General features: G+C 45.8%; 1 protein-coding gene across 1 annotated transcript in view; it reads left to right on the top strand.

Annotated features, from left to right (window-relative positions):
• Nucleotides 1-23712, top strand: part of DDX46 (DEAD-box helicase 46) — a 327918-nt gene that overhangs the window by 63430 nt on the left and 240776 nt on the right. The window contains 2 exon segments of the mRNA XM_040344766.1: nucleotides 10515-10680; nucleotides 12897-13039. Of these exon segments, the coding sequence (XP_040200700.1) occupies nucleotides 10515-10680; nucleotides 12897-13039 (309 nt within the window).

Genomic DNA, 23712 nt, shown 5'->3' with positions numbered 1-23712 from the left:
TTGATTCACCAGGGACATTCTCTCATTGTGGTGGGCTTCTATTTGGTCATGGTAATCAGGAACAGTAATTTCTCCAATGGCCTTAGTAAGATTTTTCATGAATGTGCAACACATATCTGCTTGTTCATGTAATATACATAGCCCTACAACAATATCTCCCATCTTTTCCAACTGTAGGTTTGTAATTTCTTGCAACAGTCTTATTTTATAAGTTTCCTCATTCAAATCAGTAATGTCCTTGTCAGTTTTATTCATCCAAGACATTACCAGACTTGAAAATTCATCTACTCTGGTTAGGGCATTAATACTTCCTCCTGGGAGCAAAGTCAGTAATTTTTCCCAGAGACTTGTTACATCTCGTTTGGATCTTATTTTCAAACTCCCTGATGGTTTGTTCATTTCCATCATGGTTTCTCCACTTGCTACTCCCATATAAGGAACCATGTACATAAGGGAACACCATCCCCCTGTGTTTCTATCGGTGGGATATGGGATGGTGGTATGACAAGCCAGTCCACAACAGACCATAAATCCCTGGGGAAGGTGTGGTGCTTCCACCACCTCCTCCCCATGCATAGGAGTTCGTAGACCCGTCAGGCACATCCAGTCTACAAGAGGCACAAACTCAGATTGGGGGGATATCCATGGAGTACTTACATTATGTAGGGAGGAGAGAACCTGGTTAACAGTGTCATTGGGCTTCCTCATCCTAAAACAATGGCTTATGTTATACAAACTCATATTTCCCACTCTCTCATCTCCATCATTCATCTCAGTAAGTTTAATTCCCAATCCTTCAATTTCTAAGGACTTGTCCTCCTCCCATGCCGCAACATTCCTAATAGTCATATTCATCACAGATTCTCGACACCATTCTCCATTTGCTATCTGACCTTCATGTGTTACCACACCATTCAAAAAACAGAGGTTGGGGTGTTTAGAAAATTTTCTAAAGTACACTGGTCTATCAGTCCTGGTAACCCTTCTCATGGGGGTCTTACCTGCAGCGGCCACAAATTGAGGCAATGTCACTGGTAAGCCTATAACCGGGATCTTACCCTCATTAGAATGTATTTTGGAGCATACCCAGCAGTTCTCTTTCTGCCCTGTTAATTGTCCATATTTATACATTAATGCCCAGTGATGGGGAACAGTGGGGACCTCCTCATATTTCTTTGGGTTCCCCACAGGTCCCATGGACTTAAACACCTTTGTTCCATACACTTTTGCTTTGTCAACATTGTTCTTTATAGGTTTGTTATCTCTTTGATTGATATTAAGAGATTCATCTATTCTTTGAAAGAACAGAGGATCATCCACCACCTCCTTTGTGGACAACCCTGCGTTTACCTTTTTCAAACGTGACACCAGTGTTTTAGTTACCGTATGTTCCCTGGGAATACAGAACCTAAGCGGTTTCCCTACTGTGTCATTATAGAAAAACATGGTTGCTTTAATTTTACAGGCTAGGTCCGTCTCTGTATAACCCGTTAGGTGGCCTTTGGGAATCCTCCTCACCCAGTCAAATTTGACACAGCAAAGCTTCCAGATATTACCCTTTGAATCCCAATATTGATCTCTGGCTCGCCATCTAATGAATCTCTTCCCTACCATGACTAATTTTGGGTCTTGGCCTTTTCCCACCTCATGCATTCCATGTATCCCATGGCAACCTGGGGTGAAGTAGCAAACCCCCGTAGCAGTCACCACAAACAATATAAGCAATAGTCCACAGTATTTCCCTCCTCTTATCATTCTATTGTACACCTGATTGGCAGTTAAGTGCTGGTTTTCCCGGACCCTTGCTCTATGGAGGGAGCCATCAGGGTCTCTGGCTTTGCGTCCTTGTTCTTGAGCCCTCGCTCCAAGGGGGGAGCCATCGGGGCTTCTAGCTTTGTGTCCTCCTTGTTCTCTAGCCCTCGCTCCAAGGGGGGAGCCATCGGGGCTTCTGGGGTCTTTATCTTCAAGGGACCCTTTTTCAATCTGCTCGCATGAATCCATGGTCCTAGGCCTTCAACCTTTACGGCTGTCCGGGAGACCTTTTCCACCGTATATGGGCCTTGGTAAATGGGGCCCGTCTTTCTTCTTACGGCCAACTGCTTAACCAATACCTCATCTCCAGGTATAAAAGGGTGAGTTGGATCTGTGGAAAGAGGAGAAAAGGTGACAGCAACTCCTTCTTGGGTATGTTGAATAGTACTTACCAGATGTTTCATCCAAGTTTCCTGTTGAGAAAACAAATCATTATCCTTTCCTACACTATTCTCAGCTGGAGGGTGTCCCATGAGTACCTCAAAAGGGGAATACCCTCTAGAATTAGGAGTGACCCTTATCTGGTAAAGTACACCTGGGAGATATAAGGACCAATTTTTCATAGTACCTTGAGTAGCTTTATTCAGTTTATCCTTAATATTCCTATTCATCCGTTCGACAATTCCCGCACTCTGGGGGTGATAAGGGATGTGCAATTTCCATTGTATCCCCAAAATCCTAGAGAATTCCTGTGTGAGTCTAGAGGCAAAAGCTGGTCCCTGGTCAGACCAGATATTCACTGGGAGTCCGAATCGACTCACCCAATTATTTATAATAGCTCGTACCGCTATTCCTGCAGTTTCCCCAGTAGTGGGCACTGCTTCTACCCACCCGGAAAATTTATCCACAATTACCAAAAGATATTTTACATTTCCTTTCTGTTTTGGCATATGCGTAAAGTCTATTTGTAAGTCTGTAAGAGGTCCTAATGGAGGGGGCAAATTTCCGTGTCTTCCCATTGCCTTTCCCTGTACATTATTTTGTGCGCATGTAACGCATGAGCTTACAAAGTCTTGTATTATTTTTATGAGTCCTTCTGTTTGAAAATGGTCTCTGTACTGTTTTAAGATGGGCTTACGGCCTATGTGACCTGGACCGTGAATGTATGAGATGATCAATGGTGCCACAGACTTAGGAATACCCATGATTCCCTCCTTATTTGTCCAAAGACCTGAGGGATCTTTGGCCAAATTATGCTGCATCCAGTCAGAGATATCAATGGGCAAAGCCATGGACTGTAAAAGCATAACCGTAGTTTTGAAGTCTGGTGCACTAAAATCATTCATGTAAAACATAGAGGTCACAGGGGTGTCTTGTGCAGGGATAGTATCCGCTGCTTGTTTGGCTACTTTATCAGCAAATGCATTGCCAAGTGCTTCCGTGGTCCTACTCGTAGTATGAGCTTTCACTTTAATCACTGCAATCGCTTTAGGCAGGTGTATGGCATCTAGTAATGTTTCAATAAGGGTTTGGTGTGCTATCGGTTTTCCTTCTGCGGTTAGATAGCCGCGTCTCTGCCAAATCTTCCCAAAATCGAATACGATTCCATGAGCGTACCGACTGTCGGTATATATATTTACAATTTGGTTTGCAAACAGCTGACAGGCACGTATTAATGCAGTAAGTTCAGCCTCCTGTGCAGATTTTGCGACTAAGGGTTTTGCTTCATGAATAATGTTAGGAAGCTGGACAACTGCATAACCAGTACGGTAGGTTTTATCATCGGGGCGCGTACAACTCCCGTCCACATATATGTCAATGCCCCCTTCTAGGGGGTTCTCCCTTAAATCAGCTCTTGGGGAGGTTGTTTGGGAAATTAGGTCTTCGCAATTATGCTCTGGCACTGGTTCTGATTCAGGCATTAATTTAAGAAGGGAGTGCAGAAATCGTACTATAGGAGTAGTGGATGGACAAGTTTTAATCTCTAAATTTTGTGTGTTTAAGAGAATTATCTCGTACCCACTTAACCTCTGTGCTGTCATATGTTGCGTGTTCATGTTTTGCATCAGTTGTGTGACAGTGTGAGTTGTAAAAAGGGTCATGGGTGATGCTAGAACAAGTTTCTCTGCTGCCTGTACTGCCAAGGCACAGGCGGCCAGTGCCTGAAGACAAGCGGGCATACCCTGAACCTGAACAGGTAGTTTTTTTGAAATATACGTTACAGGTCTTTGCTTACCACCATGCTCCTGAGTCAGAACAGCAGCCATGGTATTCCCCATAACGAGACAATACAGTGAAAAAGGCCTACCATGTTGTATCAGCCCCAAAGCGGGTGCATTACGAAGTGAACGCACCAGCATGTCATAGGCAGTGACCATCTCAGGGGTCCAGGTAATTTGTTTGGGGGCTGTGGCGAGTGTAGCCTTCCTAAGGACTGAGTCATGAAATGAACAGTCTGGAATCCATTGCCTACAGTACACTATTGAGCCTAGGAAAGACAGCAGTGAGCGCTTGTCGCTCGGTCTGCTCAGTGCCGATATGGCCTCTACTCTGGCAGGGGATACCAGCCTGGCACCTTCCGAGATGACCGCTCCCAAGTATTCCACCCGAGACGAGCACCACTGCACCTTCTTGAAAGATGCTAAGTGACCCTTGTCAGCGAGGTGGTCTAACAGATGCACAGAGTCATTACTACAGCCAATTTCTGTCCCATTTCCTATTAGAAGATTGTCCACGTATTGGATCAGAACTGAACCATGTTCAGGTACCCAGTCAGTCAGGGATTGATTTAACACCATGCTGAAGGCGGCTGGACTATCCACAAAGCCTTGCGGTAACCTGGTCCATGTTAGCTGGCCACGTTTCCATGAGAAACTGAAGAGGGGCTGACTAGCAGCATCAACGGGCACACTAAAAAATGCATTGGCAAGGTCTATCACCGTATACCATTTGTGTTCTGGTGTCAGAGGAGCAAAGATGGTGCTAATATCTGCAACGAGGGGAGGTAGAGGTGTAATGCATTTGTTCAAGGGCCTTAAATCTTGTACCAAGCGCCATGTTCCGTTTGCCTTTCTTACGGGGTTAATGGGTGTGTTCCAAGGACTGATGACTGGAGTCAGTATGCCCTTTTGTAAAAATAATTCTATCTGTGGGTCTATACCATTCAACTTCTCCTCAGACAGGGGATATTGTTTCTGAAAAATGGGGAGACATCCCTGTCTGATTGTCGGCCGGTAGGGTGTGCAATTTAGGAAACCCACAGAATCTTTGGACTCTGCCCATATTTTATGCTGACCTACTGGTGGGGGTAGAGCCACAAAGAAAGATCTGATGTCCACCCGTTTCTGCACTGACACATCACAGTCTGGTGATTTAACTGACACGGTGCCATTGGGCTCAAAAATTATTTTGATTCGTAGTTTGGATAGTAAGTCTCTACCAGCCAAAGAGACTGGGCAAGTAAATAACAGAGCAAAACTACATTTACATAGGAACTTGCCATCTTGGTTACAGATTTCTAAATCTGATGTTATGTCGTGTGATGTTGGTATCCTATTAATTCCCACAGAGCGTCCTTGTGTAATAGCCCTACTGGCAAAAGCCTTGTTGTTCAAGGAGCTGGTTGTGGCCCCCGTGTCTGTCAGGAGTGCCATGTCCACCCCCTCTATAACAAGGTTTATAATAGGTAAAGCCTGCCAAGTGCCAGAATAAGAGCAAAGAACTAAGGACGGGATACGCTCCGGGCCTCCCTATGGGTTTTGTCTGTTTGGCCATTGTACCGGTATTTGGGGAGAGGGAAGAGGCCCGGCACCAGCTTGTAGCTGCTGTGGTTGGTTTTGAGATTGTGCCTGTTGGTTCCACTGTGGGTACTGGGCTATCTGTCTATTGTCATTCCAGTTAGGGTTTTGACCTCTATAAGCTCCCCTGTTTCCCTTTTTACCTCTATAATTTTCTCTCCTTTGTGGGCAGTTAGCCTTCCAGTGGCCAAAGCCACCACAATGGAAACATGCTTGATCATTTTGTGGGCCCTGGCGAGGGTATGGCACAGAGCGTGGAGGATACTGATTGCCAACAGGGTACTGATTCTGTTGTTGGTAAGGCATTTGCGCCGCCAACAGGGGTGTTTCCTCCAGCATGGGCTCTCCCGTTAAAGCTGGGAAAAGTCCTCCTTTCGCTTCAAAGAGACCTGTTTGATGCCTAACCTTTACATGTTCTACAAAGGCCTCCGGAGTCATGTTCATAATTTTAGGGTCTAATATTTTTAACATTTGTGCTATCTTCTGGCTTCCCCCGTTAAGTGTGGTGGTTACAAAAAGGGTATGGTCTGTTAGACCCGCATCCTTCCAAGCTAAATGCATACGTTTAACATATGCAAAATACTCTTCCCCTGTCTTTTGAGAGCTTGTTATGAAGGATGTGAGTGCACTAGTACCCTTGTATATGGTCATCCAATGATGGCCAGTCAGTCTCCAGAACTCCTGGAGGTTTATCGGTCCTTCAGTTGTAAGAGCAGATTTGTAGGTGTTATCAAAAGGAAAATCCTGGCCAGGGTCAGGGTCGATCATCTGTATGATTAACAGTAAGTCTTCCTTTGTCATTCCCGCACCAGCACAGAATCTACCCAAGAAAGTAGCTGCGCCTCTAGGGTCCTTTTTTGGAGTAGGACAGGTATCTCCAAGATCCTTTAACTGACCCATGGTAAAGGGGACATACACTTCCATGGTGCCTATGGTCATCATTGGGAATACCCCCGTCCCTGGAAGTTGTGGAGAAACTTGGGGTTCTGTTTGGACTTTTACTTGTGTAATGGCAATATGTTTCATTTCTCCCTCCAAACTTGGGGCAGTAATCTCTTCCTTATCACCACTCTCTCTGTCAGGTTGCTGTTCTCGTATAGTTTCAGCCTGTTGAGCTGAAGCCTTGGCAGCCTTAGAGGCTTCTAACCTAGTCCGAGGGGCAGTAAGCACCCGCTGCTCTTCTATTAAACGCAACTGCTCCTGTTGTTCCCTAGCAATATTCTCCAACTCAAGTTTTCTTTGGTCGAGGTCACTTTTTCGTGCTAAAACCTCCTCCTTTTCCCTGTTAAGTTGCTCCCCATAGTCCCTCACCTCCTGGGCATCTAGACTTTGTTTATGTTCATTCATCTGTTCATGTCTTAAGTTTATTTCCCTCTGCTGTTCCCGAAGGCGTCTCGCGTCTTCTTCTATTTCATCTCTCTTATTTCTCATGTCTGCTATTCTCGTTTGAGTATTAACTGAGTCTAAGTCCCTTTGCAACTCCTCAAACTCCCTTTTTATATCCGCTCTTCTCTGAGCTTCTCTTATTCTCCTGCCCTCTTCAGATGCCCTTTTATCTGCCTCCTCCTTGGCTCTATCTTCCCATTGTTGTTTTTGTTGGTCAGTTGCTGAGCCATAAGCCATGATTGCAACTTGAGGATTTGAAAGAACGGGGTATAATTTTCTGCGAGGAGCTTCCTCTTTAACAAAAACATAAGACGGTGGGGTTGGCGCGGTTGGCACTGGGGGTGGGCGCCTGGTATAAGGTGGAGGAACTTCCCTAGTAAGGGCAGTACCTTGGTCCAACTCCGCATATTTCTTTTCATATTTTTCCACTAAAGGCCTCCACTTCTTACAACATTTTTTCATATACTCCGTATCCCAGTCCCCTGGTGGATATATGTTCTTTCCTATTCCACACATTTTCTCTACCTCATACCATTGCTGTCGGTTAGTGGGGCCCACAGGACTATATCCTGACATATGCAACTGGTGGCTTCGTTTCACTATCAAGTCCCAAAAAGGATCACAATATACAATTGGTATTTCACTCTTAACAAACTCTATAGGGGAGGGTTGCTTCAGCTTACCTTCTGAATCTTCCTTCCCAAATTTATTACCCATGTCGATACTCTGTATTTCAAGTCCTCCTTAAAATATTTGGGACACTGGTAAAGAAAAGGGACAGACAACTAAAGTTTGTCCTGTCCTTTGCACAATCTCCTTCACTTCGTCCGGGGACAGGCCTTCTCTAAGACCTTCCTGTGGGGTGAACGGTATCTGATTGTGTATATTCACTCGATGCACTCTAGTGCAGGGAGACTGTTTTTTTGGATTAAACGGGTAAAATCTCCTGTTGCCTAATTGAGTTGGACTTCTATGTTCTCTTGGCCATACAGAGATTAGGGATAACTTTGACCCGTCTGCCAAGAAAGTTAAACCTGTTTTGCACTCTATACAGGAGGTCTTTGGCACAGAGTATGACATGTAATCACTGTTTTCTTTTTAACAACAACAATCAATCTTATATTATACAATACAGTATGTTCTATATTATTCAAAAGGTTGCAACAGATTAAATCACATCAATTTCAGACAATACAAAACAAGAAATGAGCTCTTTTGTACTTGGGGCTCCACTCTGTCCGTCCTTCTTCAGGGAGCAATCTGCTGCTACCCTGAAATATTCTTAGTTTATAGTCAGACAAACCCGTCGACTCTTAGTTTATAGTCAGACACTCCGCCGGACTCTCCCTATCCTTTATAACCGCAACCTCTGCAATACGCACAACAGAATCTTAAAACTAAAAAACTTAAAATTATCCGAGGTTCTACTGAGCCAGGCAAAGAACACAAAAACACCCAAATGTAAAATTCGAGAATAAGTGTGGCCTTACCTGGTCAATCAGTACCCCGCTTCCTGGTACCAGTTCTGTTAGGTTCGGTTCTGATCCTGTTGCCTAGGCTGGACCTTGGACAGGTGGGATTCCCTCGCTAGCGAGACAATGATGACACAGACACTTATGTTGTATCGATAATTGCAAATTGCTATATTTTTCGACAGAGCATTTATACACACATACAGAGAGTTAAAAAAATCTCCTCCTCCTAACATGTAGAAAAAGGGGAACAAGTTCACAGTTTCAATCTTACAGATTTCAGAGGATTTTAAGGAACAATTGTTAAACTTTAAAGACAGAAGAACACGTTACTTGCATACAGAATGCCTGCTCCGGAACTAGCCATCTAACACATATTCTATTTATGAAAACCGCAAAACTTAAATGTTAGATTAAAAGCAAAAAAACAAAAAGTACATATTGAAATGTCTCTACAGAGAGACCTATATTATATAAAATGGAATCCTAGATCTCAAAATGGAGTAGCTAATGTCAGACATAATATTCCATCATTTCACATTCCTTTCAGCCCCCAACAAAATATATATATTATACTGGTATCGGGACAACCCTAATTAGGGGTGTAAATAAAGGCCTGCTGAACACCCACTCAGCGCCAAATCGAACCCACAGATCCCTAAGCAGCACCAACAGAGACAAGAAAAGTAAAATAATTTTCAATATAAAACCATTGAGCAGCCGTTTAAAAATTAGAAGGGAAATAAAAACACGGTATAAGAATAAAACAGTTCAGTCTCTATAGTATTAAAATACACAAAACGGCGCTAAAAAATCATTGGTAAAAACCACCGAATAAAGAAAGTCTTAGATGTAGTCAAGGTGATGTAAACAATCCAAAATGCTGAATGGTGTCTCAGTAGTAGTAGTAATCCTAGCATGCACCTTCCACCAGGGAAAACAATGATCTCAATCCACCGTGTGATGCACTCTCCCCAAGGGGGTTAAACTCACCAAAACTGAAAATCAGAGCCTTAAGTAAGCAAATACATCAGCCACTTTGTCACGGACCATCACCAGCAAGCGGGGACAGCAGGCACAGGAGCTTCACACAAGGTCATAAAAACAAGGAACAGCAATATAGTGTAATCCTGTTTATTAATCCAAAGTAGCCCATACACTGGAAGCCCCCTTAAACCTATCTATGTACATCAAATCACAATAAAATGAGCATAAAAGTGACCCCAGAGGGCGCGATCACCAGATTCAGCTATCCATGGAGAGCACGGGAATCTTTGCAGACATCATAGGGCTCTCTATTGAAGTCGTTAGACGAAACGCCGCGTCAGTGCGGAACCCACGACATCCCTGCTAACCCGGAAGTGACGTGTGCGCTTCACCCACTCCGCTCTCCAAATTAGGAAGCTGCTACGGTGTCTGCAAGGATTCCCCTGCTCTCCATGGATGGCTGGATCTGGTGATGGCGCCCTCTGGGGTCACTTTTATGCTCATTTTATTGTGATTTGATGTACGTAGATAGGTTTAAGGGGGCTTCCAGTATATTGGCTACTTTGGATTAATAAACAGGATTACACTACTACAGAGACTGAACTGTTTTATTCTTATACGATGTTTTTATACGTGTGTGTGTGTAATATATATATATATATATATATATATATATATATATATATATATATATATATATATATATATATATATATATATATATATATATATATATAATGAGAGATTGAACCATAGCAAGGTACAGTGTATGAATAAAAATGATGATAAAGAGCTGTTTGGAATCGAGTCCTAATAAACGGCTTGCAAAATAATTATTCATGATTACAAGAAACATGTATGGAACTACACATAAACGCATGAAAAAACTGTAAAAAAAAATGCATCCAAAAAGCCTTAAATAATTTCCTGGTTGTTGCCAAGCCTCACATCGTCGGGCATACTTGCCATTTCCTGGCGTGTAGGGCCTAGATTAACTTGAGAGTTGCATTCATTTTGGATAATCAACTGAGGAATAAGTAGCTTATATTGCCAGCTACTATAGTATTGGCAAGTGATTTGTAGATCTTTTTAGCATTCCCCCCCTTTTTTTCTGCTTCAGAATTTTGACCAGAACAAACTTGAGGAAGAGATGAGAAAACGCAAGGAGAGAGTTGAGAAATGGCGAGAAGAACAGCGCAAGAGAGTTGAGGAGACCATTGGAGAGTTAAAAAGAGAAGTTGAAGAGCTGAAGCAAGGGAAAAAGTGGAGCTTGGAGGATGATGATGGTGAGTTCTGTTTCCAACTGTGTACTGCAGTGTTAAGGTGTATGATGGACCCCGTACTCGGGAGTGTCTGCCGTATAAGCTTCCCCGGTACCAGCACGATCCAAAATCCCTTCGCCCACCCAGTCACTAGCAGTAACTCGGTGTAGAATGGTAAGAAACATAAAATAGTTTGAAACACAGACACAGATGTACACTCTGGGACAATCCCCCTTCTTTGCATAATGATATAGGGTGGGTTAACCACTTCCATACCAGGCACTTACGCAGCTTCCCGCCCAAGCCAATTTTCAGATTTCAGCACTGTCGCACTTTGAATGGCAATTGCGCGGTCATGCTACACTATACCCAAACAAAATTGGCGTCCTTTTTTCCCCCACAAATAGAGCTTTCTTTTGGTGGTATTTGATCACCTCTGCGATTTTTTTTTTTGTTGCGCAACAACTAAAAAAAGACTGAAAGTTTGGAAAAAAAATTACGTTTTTATTTTTTTCTGTTATTTTTTTTTGTAAATAAGCTTTCTCTTTCAATTACGGGCACTGATATGGCGGCACTGATGGACATCGATGAGGTAGTACTGACGGGCACAGATGAGGTGGCACTGATTGGCGGCGCTGATATGCGACACTGATGGGCACTCATAGGCGGCACTGATGGGCACACATAGGCGGCACTGATGGGCACACATAGGCGGCACTGATGGGCACACATAGGCGGCACTGATGGGCACACATAGGCGGCACTGATGGGCACACATAGGCGGCACTGATGGGCACACATAGGCGGCACTGATGGGCACACATAGGCGGCACTGATGGGCACACATAGGCGGCACTGATGGGCACACATAGGCGGCACTGATGGGCACTCATGGGTGGCACTTATGGGTGGCACTGATGGATACTTATGAGTGGCACTGATGGATACTTATGGGTGGCACTGATGGATACTTATGGGTGGCACTGATGGATACTTATGGGTGGCACTGATGGATACTTATGGGTGGCACTGATGGATACTTATGGGTGGCACAGATGGGCACTGATAGGTGGGCACTGGGCATGGATGGGCACTGTGGGGTGGCACTGATGGACACTGTGGGGTGGCACTGATGGACACTGTGGGGTGGCACTGATGGACACTGGGGTGGCACTGATGGACACTGTGGGGCAGCACTGATTTTGCCAGGTTGCCAGTCAGTGCCCATTAGTGGGCACTGATTGGCATCTTTTTTTTTAATGCTTTTTTTTTTGCTTTTTTTTTTTTTTTGCAGGCTTTTTTTTTTTTTTTTTGCCCACCCTGGTGGTCCAGGGTGGGCATCCCTGGTGGTCCTGTGTGGCGATCCGAGGGGGGGCTGCGCTGATAAACAATCAGCGCGAACCCCCCTGTCAGGAGAGCCGCCGATCGGCTCTCCTCTACTCGCGTCTGTCAGACGCGAGTGAGGAAGAGCCATCGACGGCTCTTCCTGTTTACATCGTGATCAGCCGTGATTGGACACGGCTGATCACGTGGTAAAGAGTCTCCGCCGGAGGCTCTTTACCGAGATCGGAGATGCAGGGTGTCAGACTGACACCCCGCATCACCGATCGCCACGATGCGCGCCCCCACGGGCGCGCGCGGCATGAAATCCTGCAGGACGTTCTCGAACGTCCTGTCAGGATTTCATAACCACTTCCCGGATGTAAATCGGCTATAGGCCGGGCGGGAAGTGGTTAAACTACAGCCAGTAACAAGAGACAGGTGCATTCAAACTTCAACAGTAGAGTCTTATCAGCAGGCAGGGCAGTTGAAGGGAACCCCCCCCCCCCCTCCTCTAGCAACTAAAAGCTGACAGTGATTTCATTAACCCTTAAGCTAATCCACACAAGCATATACATCCCATGATAGTTTTCTCCCAAAGCAGGCAAACCATGGAATACAGCCACTCAACAAAAAAAAATAACAAACCCACCTCAAACGATCTGGTAGTCTACAACAGTCTGCTGAGAAAGCTTGGATGCCTTCACATCAGAGCCCTTCAGCCCAAAAATCCTTCTGGTTTTCAAAGTGTAGTTTGAGAGCATCCAAGGTGCCCTGAAGTGCTTGAACTGCTGCATATGTAGGTGTTGGATTGGACTATTGAATATATATATATACAGTTGTCATGCTGTGTGGTTCATCATGGTGCTGAACTGTCCAGGTAGGAAGGAGTCCTTAAATCATTTGTTTCAATTCTGCAGATGATGACGATGAGCCAGCTGAAGGAGATAAAGAAGTTGAAGAAGAGGAAAACGAGGAGGAAGTGGATACTTTGGATGCCTACATGGAAGAAGTCAAAGAAGAAGTCAAGAAGTTTAACATGGGCAAAGGTGGAAGTGAAAAGGTTAGGAATGTTTATAGTTTTATTGCAGGGATCTGTACTCGTTCATGCAGTTTTTTAAATTTGCTTTAAAAAGTCAGCAATGTACAAATCCGATGGCAGGCTTTTTACAACAGAAGAGATTTTGGGGGTCTGCTCTGTAATACATGTCCCCCTTGCCTGTCGGCGGGTATTGTGATCTGGGCCGCAAATGTGCAGCTCAGAACACATTTACAGCCGGGTCTCTGTATGCCGCAGCGATGTGACTCCCACACCCATGAGCGGGAGTGACATCGCAACAGGCCGGCCAATCAAGTGGCAAAAGATGCGGAAGGAAGACCGGGTGAAGATGGATGCATCGGCGAGAGCCCTGAGAGCGCATCGCTTGAGTGCTCCGTTTGTAGGCAAGTCTGTTATAATGTACTAGTCTGCAGTGCACGCTAGTACATTATGTTAAGAAAAAGTGTGTAGCGCTAAAAAGTAAATGAACGACGATGAAATGTAAATGCTCTGTTATAAATGGACAGCACATTAAAATAAAGTCCAAAAAAGTAATAAAAAAAAAAATTCGCACTCATAAGTTTACATACCCTGGCAGAATTTGATTTCTTGCCCATTTGTCAGAGAATATGAATAACACAAAAACGTTTCTTTCGATCGTTGTTAGTGCTTGGCTGAAGCCATTAACTATCAATCAACTGTTTACTCTTTAAATCGAAATGACAGCAGAAACTAGCCAAATGACCCTGATCAAATGTTTACATACCCCAGTTCTTAATACTGTGTATTGCCCCCTTTTAACATCAATGACAGCTTGAAGTCTTTTGTAGTATTTGTAGATGGGGCTCTTTATCTTCTCAGATGGTAAAGCTGCCTCCAGGTCCTGTAAATTCTTGGGGCTGTCTTGAATGAATTGCACGTTTGAGATCTCCCCAGAGTTGCTCAATGATATTGAGGTCAGGAGACCGAGATGGCCACTCCAGAACCTTCACTTTATTCTTCTGTAGCCAATGACAGGTCGACATGGGTGTTTTGGATCTTTGTCATGTTGGAATGTCCAAGTACGTCCCATGCACAGCTTTCTGGCTGATGAATGCAAATGTTCCTCCAGTATTTTTTGATATTCATCTTGCCATCAAATTTCCTGTGCCTTTTTTGTAGCTCACACATCCTCCAAGACATCAGTGATCCACCTCTGTGTTTCACAGTAGGAATGGTGTACCTTTCATCATAGGCCTTGTTGACTCCTTTCCAAATGTAGTGTTTATGGTTGTAGCCAAAAAGCAAAATGTTAGTCTCCTCACTCTAAATGACTTTGCCAGAAAGTTTGAGGCTTGTCTCTGTGCTGTTTGGCGTATTGTAAGTGGGATACTTTGTGGCATTTGCGTAGCAATGGCTTTCTTCGGGCGACTTGACCAAGCAGTTCACCTTTCTTCAAGTGCCTCCTTATTATGCATCTTGAAACGGCCACACCACATGTTTTCAGGGAGTCCTGTATTTCACCTGAAGTTATTTGTGGGTTTTTCTTTTGCATCCTAAACAATTTTCCTGGCAGTTGTGGCTGAAATTTTAGTTGGTCTACCTGATCGTGGTTTGGTTTCAACTGAACCCTTCATCTTCCACTTCTTGATTAGCGTTTGAACACTGCTGATTGGCATTCTCAATTCCTTGGATATCTTTTTATATTCCTTCCCTTTATACACTTCAACTACCTTTTTTCGCAGATCCTTTTCACTATTCTTTTGCTTTCCTCGTGACTCAGAATCCAGAAATATCCAGAATAATCCAGAAATATCAGTGCAGCACTGGATGAAAGATGCAAGGGTCTGTAAGGAGTCCTGAAACTCATTGACCTTTTTACACACGCACACTACAAGCAAACAGATCACAGATGAGGATGGTTACCTTTTTAATACCTTTTGTGTCAACTTGTGTGCATGTTATCAGGCCAAAATCACCAGGGTATGCAAAATTTTGATCAGAGTAGTTCCTGTTTTCATTATGATTTATAAAGAGTAAACACAGTTGATTTGATAATAAATGGCTTGAGCCATACACATACCATGAGTGAAAAATGTTTTTGTTTGCCTTCATTCTTTGAAAAATGGACAAGAAATTATAAATTCTGCCAGGGTATGTAAACGTATGAGCACAACTATGTATATATATATATATATATATATATATATATATATATATATATATATATATATATATATAATATATATAATATGTGTGTGTGTGTGTGTGTGTGTGTGGTCCAATCTTGAATGAAAATTGACAATTAAAAAAAAAAAAATGGTGAAAACTATAGATTTAAAGGTACAGTCCCGTGATAGGATCAGCAATATAAACTTATTGGTGAAAACACAATAGTTCAGTGCAAAGGTGTGCACACAAAATTGGTGGTGACTTGAAAGCAAAGAGGTGCTCCAGAATCATCCACCGCACCCCTGTGAAATTGCCACTCACCGGAAAAGCTGGCTGCTGTTATAGCAGAAAACACGCACTCGGTGTAGATGCGCCACCTAGATAAACATTCGCCTTTGCAGGAAGGTTGTTTGGCGTTTGTAAATTTAAATTTTCTCTCATCGTTATGTTCCTGTTCATAGGAGAGAACTAGGCAGAACATGTTAGATATTTAAATGCATGTTACTTTAACAGAGTTGAACAGCCCCGCCCAGGGGGCGGTCTCTCTGGACATAACCCTCCTCCCTGCAGCATGCAGTTTTTTTTCTGCCGAGCAAAGGAGAAGGACGTGGCTCCCTTTGGGCCCAGCGCCCTGGAGAAATGTTTTTTGTTTTGTTTTTCTTTATTTAAGATTCTTCTATCAACTGCCGGCTGGGTGACAGGCTGGATATATAGATCCTTGGTCCGGCCAGCGAGCGTGAGCACACCATCCGCCCATGCCCCCTTTTCCCCATATCTCCTTTTGCTATTGGGGTTAATATATGTTCAATGTTCTATACTCTTTTTACAGAAATGTCATACGCATCAGCTCCTGACGAGGTGGTTTTATCCATCGAAACGCGTAGAGCTTACAAAGATGCATTCCCAATGACGCCATCTGTGAGGACATTCATTCCTTTTTAAATAAGTTTTATATGAATTTGTACATGGAGCAATAACGGGAATGTTACTATATATTTTTTATCGCTTATGTTTAATTTCTATGTATCTAAATCTGTGTAAATACAACTTTAACTGGAATATCCACTTTGGCTGTATGTCATGTGTATGGTTGACCAATAAATGATCCTTTCTACATCCGGTTCCTCTCTGTGCCTCATCTAAAGTCCCAAACTACCCCCTCCTCTGTATCTCCTGGGGAATGCTCTGACTCGGACCCGGGCCGTGGCACAGGACCCCGGTTCTGGGTTGTCCGAGGATGTGGACCAGGACCATCCTTGTGAGGAAGACTCCTCCCTTGGGTCAGGACAGGACAGGGCACTTGTCAGTGCGCTTATCAGTGCTGTAAGGGACTCCCTTAAGCTGGATAGTGCAGCTGAGGGTTCAGTCTATTTTGGGTCCCACAAGTCGCACCGCTCTGTGACGGTTTTTCCTTGTGTGTCCTTTTTTTGACAAGATCATTGACGAGGAATAGGAAAAGCAGCAGAAGTCCTTTGTGGTTCCTCTACGCCTTGCGGTCTGTTACCCCTTTGAGGACAGGCTGCTGAAAAAATGGGCTTCTCCTCTGGTAGTTGACCCCCCGGTTGCCCGGTTTAAATAAGGTAACCACTCTCCCTATAGAAGGGACCCCTACCTTCAAGAACCATACAGATAGGAGGTCCGAGGCTCTTACCCGCTCCATGTTTACCATATTGGGGTCTGCATTGCGGCCTATTGTGCCTGCTACTTTGGTGTCTCAGTCACTCACTGAATGGGCAAAGGTTTTACACCAGACTGTGGAGGAGCACCAGCTCCCTCCCAAATTTATTAGACTGGCCGACCAGTTGGTTCAGGGCGTTGTATATGTCTGTGATGCTATATTGGATGCAGCCCCCTTTATATCCAGAGCCTCTGTTTTGGCAGTGGTTTTACGCCGCCTGATTTGGCTGAAATGCTGTTCTGCTGACCAAGCATCCAAAAAAGCCCTAGAAGATTTACCCTTCAAGGGTGGGAGGCTTTTTGGTACCTCGCTGGACGACATTATTAAAGATGTCACTGGAGGTAAGAGCACTCTCCTCCCTCAGTCCACCAAAGGGAAGGAGCTGCACCGTAAGCCAGGTCCTTCGTTTCCCACTCAGAAGCGGTATTTTTGCCAGTCAGGTTCCATGGGTAAACCCTCCCAGGCCGATAAAGGCTCAACTGGGGGACAGAAACGTCCCTGGGTGCGTAAGCCGAATAAACTGGCATCCAAACCTGCCACCGCATGAAGTTTTTTTCCCCCCGCCCGACTCATGGGTGGGGGGATGGCTTTGCAGGTCTGCGAGGTGGTCTTATTGGGGTACAAGATAGTTTCTTTCCTATCCACCGAACAGATTCTTTCCCTCAAGTCCCCCTCTCCTTCCGGCTCGTTGGGGCCAGTGCAAGACTTGCTTAGTTGCGGGGCAATTTTTCAGGTATTTTATTCAAATATGTTTGTGGTCCCAAAGGACAGGGTCTGTCTAATCTTGGACCTTAAGGCCCTGAATGCCTTTGTGAGAGTAAGGAAGTTCCGAATTGAATCCGTTTGCTCGCTGGTGGCTACGCTCCATCCAGGGGAATTTTCTGGCGCCCTTGGACATCAAGGACTCATACTTGCATGTCCCAATTTGCGCAAGTCATCAGAGGTTCTGTACTTTGCAATAGGGAAAGACCACTATCAGTTTGTGGCCCTTCCTTTTGAAATAGCGTCGGCACCAAGAGTTTTCACCAAGGTGCTCGCACGGATCCTAGCTTTGCTGAGACTGTGAGGCATTGCCATTGTGGGCTACTTGGACGACCTTCTTCTGAGAGCAGCTTTTGGCTCAGAATTAGAGGTGGATGTGTCTATAGCCAGCTAGACCCTCAGAATTAGGGTGGGTGTTAAACATCCAGAAGTCGGTCCTGGTACCGACTCAGCGTTTGGAGTACCTAGGGTTGATTCCAGACTCCTTGGAGGCGAGAATCTTTCTTCCCCTGGAAAAATTGCAGACTCTTCAGTCTGCGGTGAAGCTATTGGCATCCCGCAAATGGTCTGTTTTTGCATGCGAGAGGCCTGGGTCTGATGGTAGTCTCCTTCGAGGCAGTACCGCATGCCCAATTCCACACACTGATATTGCAGAAGGAGAGCCTGTCCAAGTGGAACAAATCTCCATTGTCTCTGGATCGCCAGATTCAGGTACGCCACCTAGTCAATCTCTGAATTGGTGGCTGAGATCCCCGGCTCTTCAGTCCGGGAAGTCGTTTCTTCCCTTCCAGTGGATGGTGATTATGACGGACGCCAGCCTCACGGGTTGGGGGGGAGGTGTCCTGGGGGTCCAGTCGGCCCAGGGTCAATGGACTCTAGAAGAATCCCGTCTGCCGATCAATGTCCTGGAACTTCGGGCGATCAGGCTATGCCTCTCCTCGTGGTCGGGGGAGGTTGTAAGGTCGCCCAATCCGGATCCAGTCGGACAACGCCACGGCGTTGGCTTATGTCACCCATCAAGGGGGAGCTCAGCTGCGGCGTCTGATGTCGCTCACATGCTAAGGTGGGCGGAAAGAAGCGTGCCAGCTCTGTTGGACGTCTACATTCCGGGCGTAGAAAACTGGCAGGCAGACTACCTGAGTCGCCAAATGCTAGACCAGGGAAAATGGTCATTGCATCTGGAGGTGTTCGGTTTCTAGGGTCCTGCTGTTTTTACAGCGTAGAGTGGATCAGAAACTTGCCTTAAGCACCCTTAAGGGACAGATTTCAGCCTTGGCTGTGTTCCAGCGGCCTTTGGAGGCTCATTCTCTGGTGGGTACTTTTGTGCAGGGGGTTCGTCATGTACTTCCCCCCTCTTAAACCATCTCTTCCACCATGGGATTTGAATCTGGTGCGATCAGTTCTTCAGGACCCTCCTTTTGTAAACATCAGAGAGATTTCTCTCTTGACACTCCTTATCCTGGTCCTCCATAAGGATAAGGCGGTATTGCGCCTTCAACCTTCCTTTCTTCTGAAGGTGGTTTCGTCATTTCACCTTAACGAGAACATTGCAGCTCCATCCTTGTGTCCTCGGCCGGCGCATCCTAGGGAGGTTGTGCTTTATTCCTTAGACATGGTACGCATTCTGCGGGTGTACCTGTCAGCTACGGCTCCGTTTCAGAGGTCTGACTCACTTTTTGTGTCGGTATCCGGTCCACAAAAGGGCCTGGCGGTCTCGTCTGCTACCATTCCTCGGTGGATCAGGCAGACCGTCATACAGGCCTATGCTCTTAGGGGGCAGGCACCTCCCTTTACGGTCACGGCACATTCGACCAGGGCGATTGGTGCTTCCTGGGCTTTTTCGACATCAAGCGTCTGTCTCACAGGTGTGTAAGGCGGCTCCTTTTTTGTCCGTTCACACTTTTTCCAAATTTTACAAAGTTGATGTGCGCGCATCTTCAGATGCTTCCTTTGGCCGCAAGGTCTTGCAGGCGGCTGTTTAAAGTTGCAGCACCTCCTCCGTTGAGGAGCTCTGCTTGTTTGGGGTGAAGTTGTGTGTTTTTGACTGATACTGTTCCCACCCCTCGTTTTTCACACTGCTTGGGGACGTCCCACTTGTCAAGGCTTGAGAAGGCTGTGTCCGTCCATGGACGATAAGAGAAAATAGGATTTTTTGTACTCGCCGTAAAATCCTTTTCTCTGTCGTCCATGGACAGACACAGCCCCCACCCCTCCTTTTTAGGTTTGTACTGCTTGTTACGAACTGAGGCTGCATGCTGCAGGGAGGTGCGTTATGTCCGGAGGACCGCCCCCTGGGCGGGGCTTTTCAACTCTGTTAAAATAACATGTATTTGAATATCTAACATGTTTCTGCCTAGTCCTCTCCTCCTGTAAACAGTAACATAACCCACTTGTCAAGACTTGAGAAGGCTGTGTCCGTCTATGGAGGACAGAGAAAAGGATTTTACGGTGAGTACAAAAAAATCCTGTTTTCTTGGAGTACACCACGGGACACAGAGGTTTTTATGGGAACTTTATTGCTTGCTACAAAACTGAGGTACTTCCCTGATGGGAGGGGTTATATGAAGGGGAACGGTCTTCAATTGGTTGTGCCAGTGTCCAATCACCGCTGGTTACCCTTAACCCATTATGTAATGACTGGCTTTGTGTCCTGTGGTGTACTCCCAAGAAAATTATTTTACAGGTGAGCTGTTATAAAAATCCTGTTTATCTTTATTTTTACACAGTGGTGGGCTCCCAATCAGGGTTGGTATATTCTGCAGGGAGGGCACCATGTCTTCTTGGTGGTTGTGGAACACTATTTGTGCTAGCCACCGCACCAGCTTGAACTTCCCTTATGGGACTTGCAACGTCGCTACGTGATACTGCCGTGCTGAATGTACGAAGAGGGTGTACTAGGCCACTGGTGCTTGCTGGTTCACCAGAAGGATGAGGGGCACAAGTATTGGCTCTCTGCTCTATACGAGACACCTGCTGTTCTTGCACCCCAACGACAGAAGAACAGGGTCGGTTATGCCTGACCTTGGCTCTGATGACTGAGTAGTGGTCCCTTCTATCGGGGTGCTGTTGCGGTCTACTGGTTCGTATGCTGAGCCTGAATCTGCCAGTGAGGTGGCTTCCTCTTCGCTCTCCTCTGTCATGCTTTGCAACGTATAGGCCTCCTCACTAGTGTACCTCTGTTTTGACATTTTGGCCTCAATTTATAGGTACAACTAGTGCAACTCGCAGGCAAAAAGAGCACTTGATTGTCAGCGACTTCTTCAATCGCTACATAAAAATAACTGTTGCCGTTTGCAGGGATCAGGCGGGATTGCGAGTTCTGGTTATGCGTGTTGTGTTACCCCCCTCGCCTTCCAGGACAGCTATTTGAGAGATGATTGGCTCTGCCCTCTACAGGAAGCGCAAATCGGATACAATTTCCCTTTCCTCTGACCCTCAGTTGTTTGTTTCCAGACCCTCCAGGAGCACCGACACTTTTTAGCCTTTCGTCTTCCAGGACAGCCCTGTAGATGTAGCTCCTCCCTCCGGGACAGGAAACACAATCAACCCCAATTACAAAAGGCGGTCCTCCAGGCCTTCTCCTCAGTTTTTTGTGTTTCCTGCCGGACGGGAGGAGATACAATCATGAAACGTATCTTTTTGTTTTTTTTAGAGAGAACCTACCTCAGACCTTCAGCACTCCTCTGGCCCTAGGGGTAGAGAACGTGGCTGGAGTCTCCTCCGCCGTGAGCTCGGCGAGAGTCGGACCCAGTTGACGGCGGGATCCGTCCCCTGGAAGCATCCGGATGGCATGGCTGCGAGGGTGAGAGACGCCATCGAATCGGCTCGCCACTTCCGGTATTCGATTAGGGGGCGGGTTCCGTGCGTTCCAAAGAGAGGAAGGAGTAATCTCGGCGGAAGCGCGTCAACAGGGGGCCGCCCGGAAGTATCGTTCCTACTTCAAAAAAGGGCGCTGAGGAGACTCGAAGGAACCCGGCGCTGGTGTTTGTTCAGTGAGACTGAAACAAAAAACGCAGGACCATGGATGCAGCAGCGGCTATTCCCGATCCTGGTCTAACAGGCACCGGTACCTCTCAGGTAAGGCCTGGTGATTGCACATGGCTTATTCTGTTAGGTAGGGGATTGTTACCCCATATACCCCCCCTAGGTGGTGAGCCTGTCTGGTGGAGGGTTTGGCACCTTCTAGGAACCTTTTCACAGTGGTGAATGCAGGTCTAGCTGGTTGTAATGTGGTCCACTGTGTTGTTTGTTTTAACGGGTTAAGGCCCATGATAAGAACCAGCCTCCTAGGAAGAAATGTGCCGTGTGTGGGACAAAGCTAAGTTCTAACTGGGATAAGCCTTTATGTCCTGATTGTGTCAATAGCTTGGTTAAGGAAAGTTCGGTAACCACTTGTCACCAAATGTTATCATCTTTTAAAGATGAAATGGCATCCACATTTCAGTCGTTTAAGGGACTGATAGACGGGATGCAGGGTCCGGCCCCGTCCCTACCTAGGGCCTCTAGTGCTCCTTCCTTACAAATTCAGGAGGAAGAGGAGGAGGTTAGAGACAGGACTCCCAGATCAGTTGTTTCCTCTCAGGCAGGTTCAGCATCTGAATCAGAGGGAGAGGAGGATTTTTCCAGGGCGGCCAGATACAAATTATCATTAGATGATGTGGGAGATCTTCTAAATGCTATCTATGATACTTTAGATATCCAAGAGGAACAGGTTCAGCTCTCAAAGCATGACCTTATGTATCAAGGGAATGCGACTAGAACCAAGGTTTTTCCGGTTCATAAGTCTCTGATCGATATGATTCTGCGAGAATGGGAACAACCTGAAAGAAGACCCTTTTTTTCAGGCAGCCTCAAACGTAGGTTTCCATTTGAATCGGATGTGTCTCATCCTTGGAACAAAGTTCCTAGACTGGATGCCCCTTTAGCCAAAGTCTCCAGGAGGACAGATTTGGCTTTTGATGACCTAGGTTCCCTTAGGGACCCAATGGACAAAAGGGGGGACCTACTATTGAAAAGAGCTTGGGACGCCTCTGCGATCAGTTTAAAACCAGCTCTAGCAGCTACTTGTGTAGCAAGGAACTTGGAGTGTTGGCTCACCCAGTTACAGGCACACATCTTGGCCGGTACCTCTAGACAGGAGCTTTTAAAATCCTTTCCACTCCTATTCAAGGCAGTAGGATTTCTAGCTGATGCCTCAGAGGAGTCAGTAAAGTTGGCTGCCAGGTCAGCAGCTCTTGTCAATGCAGCCAGAAGATCAGTATGGCTGAAAACCTGGACGGGCGATGCCACCTCAAAATTGAAATTGTGTGGTCTTCCGTTTTCAGGAGACCACCTTTTTGGATCCGGCCTCCAAGAGGCTTTGGAACGGAAGAAGGCCTTTCCTGAGAAAAAGAAAAAGACTGAGGGAAAGAGTTTTTTTCGTGGCTTCAAGGGATCAAACTTTTGGCAAAACCAGAAGAAAGAAGGCCAACCCAAGAAGCACTGGGCAGGTCACAAGGGGCGTGGTAGAGGAGGAATCCTGTTTAATCCTCCTCAACCCGCCCCAAAACCGCAATGACTCCTGTGTCCCCGTGGGAGGAAGGTTGGGGCAGTTCCTCCCACAATGGACCAAGGCAACTTCAAGCCCGTTCATTCTAGATCTAATAAAGAACGGATACAAGCTGGAGTTTGCGTCACTGCCTCACTGGAACTTCAGGGTGACTCATCCACCCAGGGAAAAAGCAAAGGCGGAGGCTCTCATGCTGTCTCTAGGAGAATTAGTGGATCAGAGAGTCCTAATTCCGGTACCCCTGGAGGAGCAGGGACAGGGAGTATATTCCCATGTTTTCATCGTAAAGAAGCCATCAGGGAAGTTCAGGATGATCCTGAACCTCCGGCCCCTGAACAAATTTGTAAAATACAAAAGGTTCAGAATGGAGTCGATCTTTACAGTATCAAGATGTCTGTTCCCGGGGTGTTACATGGCGACCCTGGATCTCAGGGATGCTTACCTGCACATCCCTATACATCCAGATTACCAAAAATTTCTCAGGGTGGCAGTAAGGGTAACTCTAGGGATTCAACACTTCCAGTTCCAAGCCCTGCCCTTTGGTCTATCCTCGTCACC

Source organism: Rana temporaria, chromosome 3, assembly GCF_905171775.1.
Source record: "Rana temporaria chromosome 3, aRanTem1.1, whole genome shotgun sequence".
NCBI lineage: Eukaryota > Metazoa > Chordata > Amphibia > Anura > Ranidae > Rana > Rana temporaria.
Note: the sequence above shows the minus strand (reverse complement) of the source record. Positions and strands in the feature narration are given on the sequence as shown.